We start from the raw sequence: 14,095 nt of genomic DNA on the forward strand, positions 1-14,095 counted from the left end.
GATGCACAGAAGTTTTCAATTTATCCAGTCTATTATTTTTGGTTTTGTTGTTGCCTGTGCTTTTGGTATCATATCCAAGAAATCATTGCCAAATCCAAGGCCGTGAAGATCCCCCTGTGTCCCAGCTCTGACGATGAGGATCCCCGTGTCTCAGCTCTGACGATGAGGATCCCCCGTGTCTCAGCTCTGACAGTGAGGATCCCCCTGTGTCTCAGCTCTGACGATGAGGATCCCCCGTGTCTCAGCTCTGACGATGAGGATCCCCGTGTCTCAGCTCTGACGGTGAGGATCCCCTGTGTCTCAGCTCTGACGATGAGGACTTTCGTGGCAGGGTTTTAATGCCCCGATAGCACCACACCTCCCAGGTGCCCCAGGCAGAGGCACCCTCCCCCGGGTTGCCGTCTTCACCGTCATGCAGAGCTTGGTGCTCCACTGTACCCAGCCCGTGAGAGCAGGTGCCAGGGGCAGGGCCCATGCGTCATCCCCGCACCCCTTCCCCAGGACCGTCCCCCAGAGCCCGCCCAGGGCAGCAGTCTCGGGCACCTTCCGGTGGATGAATACAGGCTGGGTTCTGCTCCTGGTGGCCTCCCAGGACTTATCCCCTGTCTGGGATACGTCCTGAGACTTATCCCCTACCCCAAAACACCAGGGCTGATGCGCCCCCTCGTGGTCTCCGGGCAGTGGACTGGATGTTGAGAGAGGCCCCCAGAGCTGGAGAGAGAGGGAAGGCGATGAGATACCGCTCCCACAGCACACATGCCCAGGGGCCCACTTGGGGTGACCCCAAGAGGCTGGCCGGCAGTGTCCCTAACTGTGAGCCTCCCATCCCACTGGGGCCCCCCATATGGTGAGCTTCTCCATCACACCCTCTCTCATTCCAGAGCCTTCCCCGGGGGCTGTGCCCAGGCCCTGGGCTGAGCCCTTCCCTGAGGGCTCTCCGGCCCACTGATGGCCCAGGACGAGAAGCCGCGAGCACGGACGCCGGGCCATGAAGCCCTGGGTGGTGCGTAGGGGGCCCGTGTGAGCCTGGGGGGGCGGGGTCATGGGGGCCAGAGAAGGGGTCTTGGAGGAGAGGGTGCTGGGGTGGGTGAGGGTAAGGCCAGAGGGCACAGGGCTGCTCTGCTCAGCCTCGAGTGTTCAAGGGGGCAGAACAGGCCGAGGCGGGTGTCCGGGTGGGGAGGGGTGGGGGCTAGACAGGCTAGACAACCCCACCCGCCAGAGGGGCACCAACTTCCCTTGCGTCCGGCCGGCGGAGTCTTATTTGGACTCGTCTGAGTGACCTTCACGGGTGGTCACACCGACCTCTGCAGCCCCTCATCCCCCCACTGTCCGAGCACCCCCCTTTGAGCCCCCCAGGTAGGAGCTCTCCCCAGAGGGCAGGGTCGCACTCTCCCAGCCCCCGAGCCCAGCTCCCTGGGGGCAGATGAGGCCCAGCCTCCGGGCAGCAGGAAGTGCCGAGCCTGTCCCTTCCCCAGCCCCCTCCCCAGCTCCCCAGGTGCTCAGTCCTCGGGGCCCACAGGGGTCCAGGGCTCCAGGAGCTAGAGGCAGCCTTGGGTACCAGGCTGGCGCCCCAGCCATGGCGGTCAGAATCTGGGCCTCTGCTTGGCGCCTCCGGAAGCCAGAAGTCGCCACTAATCCAGAGGGGCCGTGCTCAGAGGATGGCCTTGTCCCCCGTCCCCCAAACTGTCCAGTGATGCCCAGCGGGGCCGTGTCCGGCCAAGAGCCCGTCCTGTCCCTGCATAGGGCACGCTCGTGGCTATCCTCACGCGTGGTGAGGAGGGGGTGGGGGCAGCCTGAGGACACCAGGAGGAGACAGAGGGCACGCGTTTCTCAGGGAGAGCTTCCTTTAAGCAACGGCAGCACCGTCGTACAGTTCGGCTCTGAGGAAGTGGCCTGGACCCCGTCAGTCTCGCCCCTGGCAGCCCTGGGGACAGAAACGATGACCCACTAAGTGTCCACCCTCACTGCTGGCCCCTTCTGGTCTTGCCCGGCAGGCCACCTCTATCTCCTGAGCTGCCTCAGAAGAGCCCAGGTCTCTGGGAGTCTGGGGACCACCCCCCGTCCCCAGGGCCCCAAACTGGCCTCCTTTCATTAGAGGGGCTGTCACTCCCACTGCTGGGCCCACCTCCAGAGGCTGCCCGTTTCCAAGAGGGACTCCTGTCGGCATTAGCCCGGCTGGGAAAGGTCCAGATTTGAAGGAGGATCCCCTGAGGGGAGGGAACACTGGGGAGCCAGACTCACTGCAGAGGCCCAGGCTGGGGAGCACAGAGCTCTGGGCCTGCAGGGACAGCCCCGGTCCCCCCTTCACCTCTCCCATCACTACCCACAATGGGTCAGCTGCTGCCAGTGGTCTGTGTGGTTCCGGGGAGGTTCAGGTGAGAGGAAGTGAAGTAGGAAGTGCACAAGCCACGGGGCAGGTCACCTGACGGGCTCCAGAGGGAAGTCAGGTTCCAGAGGCGCATCTGAGGGCAGGTGAGGAAGACGGGCTCTGCCCTGGTCCTGGGGCAGGTGACCTCCCCTCCGCAGGCTCTGCTCACCTGTTACACGGCATTGCACTACTGAACTCAAGCTCCTTTGCAAATGCTCGGAAAAGAGTCACAGTTTATGATTCTCCATCAGGAAGGACCCGTGGTCTGCACGCCTCCTCTACCTGGTGTGTGGCCACCAAGCACACAACTCCTCCTGGGGCAACTGCTCAGTGGAGGGCTGAGGGCCCTTCCCTGCAGGGCTGGGGGCCTGGGGGAGAGGCCAGTCGCCCGGGTGTGGTCGCTCAGGCGGAAAGCTTCACCCAGGGCCTCTCCAGGTCTCCTGGGGAACAGCTTCTGGACAACAGCGTTCCCTAGTCCGCATGGCAACGGGGCCTGCACTCCTGTTTCCAGGGAAAACCAGCCCTCAGCGTCATGGTTGCCGCAGCAACGCCTATGGGCTCAGTCAGCCACGCTGTCCTGCCAACCCAGAGAGGGCAGCTGGGCACTCAGGACAGAGGAGCCAGGTGCTGCCCAGGTGCGGGGTCGGTGCACAGAAGGAAGTCCTGGCCCTGCCAGGGTCCCAGGAGGAAACTCACCGGCAGCAGAGTCCCTGCTTTCCCTTGGGTCCTGTGCCCCAGCCCGCGATGAGTTCTGCCTCCAGCGAGCCGGGCAACGGGGACTCTGCCGAGCGGCCCCGGCTGGGGCTGGACGCTGTGATCCAGGTCAGTGGTGGGGCTGCCCTCCGGCACCCTCCTGGGAGCAGGCCCCAAGGGCACCTTGGGAGGGAAAGGACCCTGCACAGAGAGGCCACACCTCCCCGGCTCCAAGGGGCACTTTCCACGTGTTCACGTGGTCAGCACGAGCACCACGTGAGCGCGCATGCACACAGGCACCTTACACACAGGTGCACGCGTACACACACACAGGTGCACACGTACACACACAGGTGCACACGTACACACACGGGTGCACACAGGTGCAGACTCTGCTCGGGACAGGAGCCTGGGGAGAGACTGAACTGGGGGCCGGGGGCCTGAGCCCCAGGCCAGCCTCCCTGCTCCGTGCTGTGTGGGCTCGGGCTATCAGCGCCCCTCTCTGGGCCTCAGGCTTGAGGCCTGCACACTAGGGGTGGGGCATGGAGGACCCTCCCACCCAGACCTTCTGGGGTCTAGTTCACTACTGCCTTGGGGCCAAGTGTGGGAATCAGCGGGGGCTCCCCTGGAGAGGCGTGCGCCCATGGGGGTGGCCCGTGCCCAGTGTCTAGTCTGTGAGTTCCAGAAGTGCTGGTTCGGTTTTCCTTCATAGCACCCACCTGCATAACAAAAACAACAGCGACACCGATAACGACTGGGAATTACCCCACGCCCCTCCTCTTCACTCCCTACTCCCAGCCCGTGCCCGGCCCTGCCACCCCACTCCCTTAAGTACCCCCCGCCGGCCATCACAGCCAGACAGTCCCCACCCTGATTCACCCCTCAGGGATCCCAGCGAACCCCTGGGAACCAGCTGACTCAGAGTTGTTTATTAACGCAGTTATTAGACTCTCAGCAGTGCGCTGCCTGATGGGGGGTGACGTGGCCCTGTGCAGACAGACAGGTCACCGCAGAAGAGTAATTGCCGACAGTTGTCCCCGTGACTAAACAACAAGGCGGAGCTGCCGCACGTGCGCACGCGCACACACAGGTGCCCACGCAGGACAGAACACGACCGGGGCAGGATATTTGAATCAGGTGATGCAGCCAGCAAGGCTGACAAGATGGCCCTGGGTGGGGTGACTTTCTCTGTCCAGTTCCCGTGAGGTCCAGCTCTGCGAGGTCCTGGATGCCGGTGACCATGAGGGCCGGTGGGGGGTCAGGGGAGGGAGGGCCACTTGCACACCAGTTTCCAAGCCAGGCACCCTGTCAGCCTGTGAGGATGCTACCACGCCTTTGGGTTCCAGGAAAATAGAGGCTCGAGAGTTGAAGCAGGTTGCTATGGTTACGGGCTGGTTTGAGGGAGAAACACAGGATGGTGCCGACATCCGGCAGTGGGCATCGGTGCTTGGCAAAAGTGGCTGCCCCCCAGCTCCCGCTGCCCGTGGGAAACCGTCATCTGAAAGCCGCGGGGAGCCCTGGCCGAGGTCCACTCTGCCCGCCCAGCCAACACCTGTTGTCTTCACCACGGTGATGGAGATCGCAGTGGTTACTCCAGGGCTGAGCGGGCAGCAGGCGCCTCAAGATGCCCAGATAGGCCCGTCCGGAGGGGGAGGAGGGGGGATCCTCCAGCCCCTCCAGCTACAGATGGGGAAACCGAGGAGTCCGGGCAAGGCGTGGCTTGAGGACGGGGGCTCCTGGGGGACCAGACCTGAATGTGCTCCCCTGCCCAGAGGAGCTCCTGACACCCCACTTGCTGCAGCCGGAGCTGCTGCCCCTGTCAACCCCGGCCCTGGCCCACCCTCAGAGCTGGATTCTCTGAGGGTCTGGACGCAGAGGCGGTGGAGAAGGCCGATGGGCAGGAAGTCTGGGCCCAGTTCCTCTAGAAGCTTCAGGAATTTTCAGACTCTTTCTTTTGGGTTAGGTTTTGATTAACGGTATTTTTCTAAGAACTTGCCTATTATATATAAATTTTCAAATTTACTGCCCAAGGTTGTTCCCAATATCCTCTTACTGTCTTCTTGAAGTCTGAGGCTCTGAAGCAGGTAACCACCTGCCCCTGAGTGTTGAGGCGCTTGAGACCCAGGGGTCACCCAGGACCCAATCTGAGGAAGTCCCTGGCAGGCTGCAATGAGCTGGTCACCCCAAACTGACGCCTCCTTTTTCATTGCTGATACTGGTCATTGTGGATCCTCTGTACGGTATTTTGTCTTCTATTTCATTGATTTATATACTTTTTATTCCTTTGCTTTTCAGTTCTTTGGGCTGTTGTTCTAATTTTTTGAGATGCGTGCTTAGCTCACTGATTTGCAGCCTTGTTTGTTTAAAAAAATTTTTTTTACTTAAAAAACTGTGGTAAATTATATATACATAAAATTTACCATTTTCATCGGTTTCAAGTGTACAGCTCAATGGCATTAAGTACATTCACATTGTGCAGCTATAGCCACCATCCAACTCCAGAACTTTCTTCATCTTCCCCAACTGAAACTCTGCCCCCGCTAAACACGAACTCCCCCTCCCCCCCCAGCCCTGGCACCCACCACCCTACTTCCTGTCTCTATGAATCTGACTCCTCTAGGGACCTCATATGAGTGGAATCATACGATACTTGCCTTTTCGTGTCTGGCTTATTTCATGTAGTATTGTGTCCTAAAGGGTCATCCATGCTGTAGCCTGTGTCAGAAGGTCCTTCCTTTCTAAGGCTGAATGATATTCCACTGTACGGATGGGCCCCATTTTGTAATCCATCCATATGTTCATGGATCCTTGGGTTGTTTCCACCTCTGGCTGTTGTTAATAGTGCTGCAAATACCTGTTCAAATCCCTGCTCTCACTTCTGGGTGTACACCCGGAAGTGGGATTGCTGGATCCTACGGTAATCCCACGTTTAATTTGAGAAAACTCCATACTGTTTTCCACCGTGGTGGCATCATTTTACATTCCCACTTTCTTCTTTAATGTATGCATTTCCTCCTAAACAAGGCTTTAGCTGCGTCCCATAAATTCTGATATAATAAGTTTCATTTTTACCCAGTTCAGACTGCTTTCTAATTTCCACTGTGGCTTCTTATTTTATCCCTGGATTATCTAAAGGTATAAATACCTTAGTTTTCAAACATATAGAGATTTTCAAGCTTTTCTTTACATCTAGTTTAACCATCCTGTGCGCAGAGGTTTTGTTTTGGGCGTCGTAAGGTGGAAAAGCTGATTAGCGTCCGCACGGAGGCAGTCGGGGGGCAAACAGATGCCTGGATCTGGTTTCAGAGAAGAGCTCCGTGCTGGAACTAGACGTCCGGGGCTGTTGGCATGTGGGTCACTGGGTGAGATCCCAAGGGGAGACTGTACCCAGGAAAAGGAGCGGGCGCACACCCACACCTAAAGATGGGTGAGGCGAGAAGGAACCGGCCAAGGGGACCGAGACGGGGAGGCCAAGGAGGTGAGAGTGACTGGGAGAGGGCCATGTCTGGAAACCTCGTGAGGGGAGAGTTCCAGGGAGGAGGAACGACCGTCAGCACAAAATGCTGCTAGTAGGTCAAGCACAGACTCGGTGGACCACGGCATTCAACAGCGCGGGGGTCATGGGCGACATTGACCACAAGGGTACCTCGTGGGACACGTAGGGGCAATACATCTTTTTAAGGCGAGGATAAATTATGACAGTGTGTGTCGACAAGAATGGTCTGATAGAGAGAAAAATAACTGATACGTAAGCAATAAGGAAGGATTGCTGGAGCAATGTCCTTAGTGCAAGAGAGAAGATGGTATGGGATGAGGTGGGGTGGGTGGGATGGGATAGGATGGGATGGGGTGGGATGGGGGGGTGGGATGGGTAGATACATGGATTAAAGCAGAGGCTGGCAAACTTTCTGGAGGGGCCAGATGACTGATACTTTAGGCTTTGCAAATCATAAAGTTTCTGTAGCAACTATTCAGCTCTGACACTGGAGCATGAAGGGGGTCACAGACACTGTGTGAGCAAATGGATGTGGTTATTTTCCAAGAAAGCTTTACTTATGAACAAGCGGCAGGCCCGGATTTAGCCTACAGATAGAGTCTGCCGAGCTCAGGATCAGCGGACGGAGGAATAAAGGGACGTTCGGGTGGGTAGGGGAAGAGACTGTCGTACAGATGGTGGCAGATGGTTGAGTGGGTGGGTGGGAGTGGTGGACATGTGGTAGGTTGGAGAATGGATGGAAAGTCATTGTACACAGAGTGTGGGGATGAGAGCAGAGCCCCGCATTCTAGAAACTGGCCCTTGCATGCATACAAAAGCGTGCCGACATCCTAAGTGTGCAGCTTAACTGAGCCCATCGTGTGGCTGGCGCCCGCCCCAGCAGAGCATTCTCAGAATGCCAGAAGCCCCCTCCCCCAACATACATTAGTCTTGCCCATTTGGGGACTTCAGAGAAATGGAGCCATATAAGTGAGTGTGTAAACACACACGCTCTTTGTACTACACCACGTTTGCGAAATTCACCGGAACGCAGCACGTCGCTCTAGTTTGCTGTGCACTCCAGTGTGTGAATATGCCGCACTTCTAAAATGGTTCATTTTAGAGCTAATGGCCATTTGCGTGGTTCCATGAACGGCACCGCCACGAACATTCTGCTCCGTATCTTTGGGGGCCATATGTGCATGTTTCTGTTGGGTGCACACCCAGCCATAGGAGTGCTGGGTCACAGGTTGCATACATCCAGCTTCAGTGAACACTGCCAACAGATTTCAAAGTGGCTGCATGGATTCACAGCGTGTGAGGGACTGGCCGCTACACATCCTCGCCAGCACTTGGCATTTCCTGTCATTTTCCTATTCAGCCATTATGGGGAATGTACAGTGGTATTGCTTTATGGTTTTAATTATCGTTTACCCGATGACTAATGAAACTGAGCACATTTCCCTGTGTTTACTGGCCCTCCAGACATCTTCCTTTGTGAAGCATCTGCTCTACCATGTGCCCGTTTTGCTCTTGGGGTCGTGCCTTCTCTTCTTATTACTGATCTCGATTTGATGGCCTAATCTGGAAACAAGTCCTTTATTAAATACGTGTATTGCGAATACCTCCCGTGGGTGGCCTTTTCACCCCTGTAACGGTGCTTTGAGGAACGGTTCATAACTGTAACATGGCACAATCTGTCCATTTTCCACCTTAGGTTACTGCTGCTTGTGTGCTATTTAAGAAACACACTTCGCCTACTCCAAGGCCACTAAGAGGTTCTTCTCTGTTTTCTCTTAAAAGCTTTATCGTGTTACTTTCACAGTTAAATCTACAATCCATTGGGAATTGACCTCTGTGTATGGTGTGAGGTAGAGACCACCACGCGTTTCCTTCCGTATGAAAAGCCAGTGGACCTTGCCCCAGACTGAAAATCCCATCATCTCCCCACTGCACTGTGTCACCTTTGTCACTCACCAGCGTGTGCATGTGTCTGCGCACGTGTGTCTGCGTGTGCATGTGCGCATATATACTTCCAGAGTTCGTGGCCTCTTCCGCTGGTCAGCTGGTCCTTATACCAACGCTACCCTGTCTTCGTCCCTGTGGATCTGTGACGTGTCATTACGTCTGAGCATAAGCTTTCTTCACGATTCCCTACATACTTTTTTTTTTTTTTTTTTTTTGTGGTACGCGGGCCTCTCACTGTTGTGGCTTCTCCCGTTGCGGAGCACAGGCTCTGGACGCGCAGGCTCAGCGGCCATGGCTCACGGGCCCAGCCGCTCCGCGGCATGTGGGATCTTCCCGGACCGGGGCACGAACCCGTGTCCCCTGCATCGGCAGGCGGACTCTCAACCACTGCGCCACCAGGGAAGCCCTCCCTACATACTTTTGACTCTTCCATAAGAATTTTAGAATCCGTTTGTTAATTTCTACAAACTAAGAACCCTGCTGGGATTTGGATTGGGATTTCATTGAATCTGCAGATTAATTTGAGGAGGACTGACGGCTTTACAATACTGTCTTCCATTCTTCCATTTACGTTTTTGCTAATTTTACTCAACGTAGCTCTCAACGGAGCGGCCCTGCACATACTTTGTTAGCACATTGGCTCCTAGGTATTTGATGTGTTGGGAAGCTGTTACCACTTTTAAAATGATCATAGCTGAGAAACCGGCTCTGTTTTGAGGGTCGCTCCGTTCCCAGGCTCTGTCGCTGATCTTCCAAACTCAGAGCACCCACCCAGCCCAGGACGCCCTGCCGCTCACCTCTCCCTGAGTGTCGGTCCATCTCCCCCACTGCTTCCGTGGCTCTCTGACGTCTTCAGGAGTAGGAGCTTCACAGTCTACCTGGCTGTTCTAGTAACTGTGGAGGGAGCGCTGGCTCCCTGGGTCCTCTATGTCCTGCGTCCTCCCTTCCCCACACACTCACCTTCTCCACTCACGGGTTTTGTAGAGGTGTTTATGGTTTAAGTTTCCAAAGTGGGAAGGTCTGAGGGGGAGGGGGGAAGGGAGGGGCACCGGGGAGAGGGAGGAGGTGCTGTCAGGAGGCCCGGGAGGGCTTGCACAGTCATGAAGTCGCAGCTGCCCCTGAGCAGAAAGGAGGGCACTGTGGTGTTCAGGTTCTGGACCTGAACTGGCCCTGCCACTGACTGTCTGCCTCAGGGTCCCCATCTGTACGAGGGTGAGACAGGTGGTCTGGGGGGCTCCCCAGAGCCTGGGTGAGTGAGGGCCCACCCTCGGGACAGGAGCCGGGATGGTTTGAGAGTGCCAGGGTGTGGCCAAGCCCTGTGTGGACGGCAGCCAGGGTCACTGCCAATCAGATGGGACATGTCTCCCTTCCTCGTTCAGAAGCGAAGACGGGGCGCCACCATCCTCACGGGGATGTTAAAGGCCTTCAGTTACCTCTCCCGCCTCGTGGCTCCCGTGCACCCTGCTCCCCAGCCCCGCACAGACTGCCTCTCCTCCTCTGGTCCCTCCACCTGGACGCCTGACCTCTGTCCCCTCTGGCTGCTGGACTCTTATTTATCCTTCAAGGTCCAACTCAGCGGCCCCCTCCTCCCGGAAGTCCGTGTGGGCACAGAGGACACAGTAGCAAACAAGACGGACAGGATGCTGCCCTGCTGTCATCCCTTGACATGAGTCATTTTTCAGTTGGTGATTCATACCTTGGGCTTGGCTTTCAGTCCCTCTGGTAGTGACCTGTGTCTGAGCCTGCTTGCGTGCCAAGTGCTGATGGTGCCGGGGTGGGGAAGCGGGGATGAATGAGAAATTGTCCCCCCATCCCCAGTGCCTGCTTTCATGCCTGGCCCAGATCGCCCCTTTATTGTTAGTTGAGGCCCAAACTACCACCCACAGAAGCCTGACCCGGCTCCTGGGGTGATGCCCAGGGCCCCAGAGGGCTCAACGGACGCACAGAGATCTGAAACTGGGCGGTGCTGAGATACAGCATGGTGGGGGCCAGGGGTTACCCCAGGCACAGAGAAGCTCTTTTTCCTAAGGAAATGGAGCCTGGCAGGCCGCCACCCAGGCCCAGGGCCCTGTCTGCAGCCGGCCAAGCCACGGAAGGATGGCAAGCAGACGTCCGGTGGCTGGACTTGGCTGGAGGCCCTGTCCTCAGATGTGTTCTTCAAGCTGGGCCCGCGCCTGGCGAGGGCCAAAGCCTGGCCCTGGGGTGCCTGGGGCCCTGCGGGGTTGCTGGGGAGGGTCTGAGGGGCAGAGGCGGAGGAGGAAGCCAGGCTTGGGCCGCCCCCCATTCCTCTGCCTTCGGGGAGGGGACCCAAGGCCAGCGTGCCTGCGGAGTCCTGATCTCGGGCCACTGGGAAGGTGCTGGGGGCCCACGGGCAGGGGCCCAGGCCTAACACTGCCGCCCGTGAGTGCAAGACCCTGAGCCTCCCTTCCAGCCGAGATGACAGATATAAAACGGGTGCTGGGAGACCTTGAGAGGTGACGCCCTTCTCACATCTCCATGAGCAAGGGAGCCTCTGCCTTCCCGCCGCCCCCAGGAGCCCCAGCCTCCCTCCTCGAGCAACGGGCAGTCACAGCTCCTGCAGCGCCCCTTGCGGCCACACGGTGGCACTGTTGGAGCTCCGCCACCCCAGACCCAGGCTGCTGGCCAGGGGCGCCCCCCCCAACCATCCCCCGACTCTGCCGAGGGGCCCAGGATTCTGACTCGCTCACGCTGCTGGCTGAGTTGAGGTCCCCCGCTGGACACCCGCTCTCGCAGGGTGACTTTCAACGGGGCTTCTGGCGCCCCTCCCTGCCTTGCCACGGGGCTCATCTGGACCCACCCGGGCCACCCAGGGGTCTCCCTCACTGGGCTCTGGGTATGGGGCACCCTCATCTTCCTTCCAGAAGTCGCTGGGCTCCTCTCCCTGGGGATCTGTGCCTGGGCAGCCTGCGGATTCAGAGGGGCCACTCGGGGGTCCGATGCTGGTCACCAGTGAGGGAGAGAGTGAGATTGTTCCGTGTGGGTTCCGTTTCTGTCTTACAGCTCCACCCGCCCTCCCCAGCCGCCTCATGTCCTCACCTGCGGGGTTAGGGCGGGGTCCCCAGAGCCGCAGCCCCCAGGTCCCTGGGACGCCCCATTTTCAAAGATGAGAACACACGGCTCGGGACAGCAGGTGGCATGCCTGAGGTCAGGCAGTGCACCGGCAGTGGCAGAGCAGGGGCCCCAGCCCACCTCTCCCAGAGGGGAGCCCAGGGTCCTCGGAGCGGAGACCCTCCCCATCCACAGGGCCACACGGCGAGGGCGGCGGCGAGGAAGGAGGGGATGGCCGCCCCACTGGGCCGCACACACAGGCCCCCCTCTAGGGCTCACTGGGGGTGTCACGCAGGGGCTGTGACCTCCCTGAGGTCCTTAGAAGCTGGTTGAGCTGATGGGGAGGAGGACGCTGGGGACAGAAAGGAGGAGGGGACATGGTCAGGCTCAACTGTGAGTCTGAGGTCTTTTGGGGAGCTGATGCCCAGCTCTGGTGTCCCCTCTGACCAGCTGAGACTGCGAGGGGGGGAGGGGGGCTTCTAGAAGTCTCCCAGTGCACTGCCCGGTCACAGGCAGACAGCACACCCCCCCAAAGCTGACCCAGAGCCACCCCTGGCCCACAGGGCTGCAGGTGGCATCACGGGGTCCCGGGCGGCCGCAGGGGGAACCAAGCCCCAAGGCCAGAGGTTGGTGCAGGCCCAGTGACCTGCCCTGGGTGAAGGCCCCTCCCTGCCCCCATTACTGGGGGGAGTGGGGGGCAGGAGGTGGGGCGGGGTGGGAGGGGGCAGCCCCAGGGCCTCCGCGCACCCCCACCGTGCCGACCCCGCTGCCTCCCTCCGCTCCAGCTGGGCCACGGCCCATCGCAGGCACCCGGCCGCAGCTGGAACCCATTACGCGCCCAGCTCCTCTTGGGACGTCTCGGCTAATAACTGACCCTCCGTAAATGTTAGGAATGAGTCAAGTTTATGCCGCTGCTGCCTTCCCGTTAGCGGGTGGCGCCGCGGACGCTGGGGCGGGGAGGGTGGTGTGGAGAGCGGAGGGGCAGGGGCCTTCCTGGACTCGACATTCCCGCGGGCCTCAGGTGGCTCTCGCCTCCCCCTTGGGCCTCGGTTTCCCTGAGTGCAAAGGGGGTTCAGGGCGGACGATGGCTGAGCCCCTGCCTGCGGCCTTGGTGGTCTCGGCGCCCCCTTCCGGGCTCTGCCAAAAGGGGCCAGCAGGCACCTCGTCCCCTCCCCTCAAGGGAGGCTGCTCACCCGAAGTCATGCTGAAGGGGGGTCGGCGAGGGGGAGTGTAGTCAAGGTGTCTCCCAAGACCTCCCAGGGGACTCAAATTCCTACACGCAGGTGAAGGAGGACTGGGGTCCAGGTGAACCAGAGCCAGGGTTCTCACTCCCCGTGGGGGGCGGTGGAATTCAGTCCCGAGAGTTTGCTCAGTGTCTGCCCAGCACCGAGCTCCTGTTGGGATGGGAACGTGGCTTCACCAGGTGTCATGCAAGAGCCCGGGTCTCGGGGTCGCCCTGGCCACTCTGGTGCTGACGGAGGGGCAGGCCTCGTGTCCAGGCAGACGCGAGCGGAAGAGACCAGGCTGGGGTCTCAGGAGGAGGGGACGGGCTGAGATTGTACCAGGGCAGTGGGGTGGGGGGAGCAGGGCTGCACCCAGGAAGCCCTCCATCCCTACCGGCCCAGGCCTGAGGGTCAGAGCCAGGTGGAGGGGTCTAGGCCTCGAGAGGGTCTTCAGGGAGAGCTGGGGGGATCAGAGGAGGACAGGCAGGTAGGAGGCTGTGCGGTGGTCACTCACCAGGGCCCTGGGATGGGAGGGAGATCTGGGGAGTCTCGGGGTGGGGGGTCTTGGGAAGCCAGGGGTGGGGAGGGGCTGGGCATATGGTGATAAGTTTGAGAAGTCTGGGACCTTCGGGGGTGATGGGAGGACCCTGGTTTGTCGCCCTAGAGAGTCACTGGAGGGGACATCCATCTCCAGGACCCCCTGGGAAGCGTCTGGTTACCCTCTGCTATTTCACTCACTGCCTGACAGCTCATATCGCAAAGGCAGCAGGGCCGGTGGGCAGCTACGGACTGTCCTGAGTGCAGGCCCATCCTGCCTCGCTGCCCTCTCACGTCCAGATGTTCATGCTGGCTTAGAAGTGGCTGCCTCGGCCTGCAGCGTTCACGAGTTCCCCCCACGGTCAGCACCACGACAGACCTGGCGACAAAGGCCCCGCCCGGCCCTGGGCTCTGGAAGGCAGCCCAGGCCCTCCCCCGGCGGTGCCATCGTCGTGGAGCCAAGAATGCCCAGGGCCGAGGCAAAGTGCCAACTGGAGCCCAAGACCCCAACACCAGTCTCTGGGTACCCAAGACCCAGGGTCTCCTACCCGCGTCCGGGGCTATTCGGACCTCTGCCACAGATGGTCAGCTGTTCTAGGCGGCTAGGAAGGAGGGCCGTCCCCACGATCCACCCACTGTCCCTCCCTCGGCTCCCACCCTGCCCCGGCCCAGGGCCCACGCGTGCCCCTCCCAGTGGACGGGAAAGCCCCACATGGCTGGCCTTGTCCTAAAGGGGGGTGTGTGGGTGGACCTTCTACCAGT

The 14,095-nt window shown here is 59.5% G+C and overlaps 1 protein-coding gene across 1 annotated transcript in view; it reads left to right on the plus strand.

Annotated features, from left to right (window-relative positions):
• The first annotated feature begins 832 nt into the window (after positions 1-832).
• The window catches only part of CROCC2 (ciliary rootlet coiled-coil, rootletin family member 2), a 73,857-nt gene continuing 60,594 nt past the window's right edge, over positions 833-14,095 (plus strand). Inside the window, 1 exon segment of the mRNA XM_049712197.1 lies at positions 833-3,190. Coding sequence (XP_049568154.1) covers positions 2,849-3,190 — 342 coding nt within the window. The 5' untranslated portion in view covers positions 833-2,848.

Source organism: Orcinus orca, chromosome 7 (assembly GCF_937001465.1).
Source record: "Orcinus orca chromosome 7, mOrcOrc1.1, whole genome shotgun sequence".
NCBI lineage: Eukaryota > Metazoa > Chordata > Mammalia > Artiodactyla > Delphinidae > Orcinus > Orcinus orca.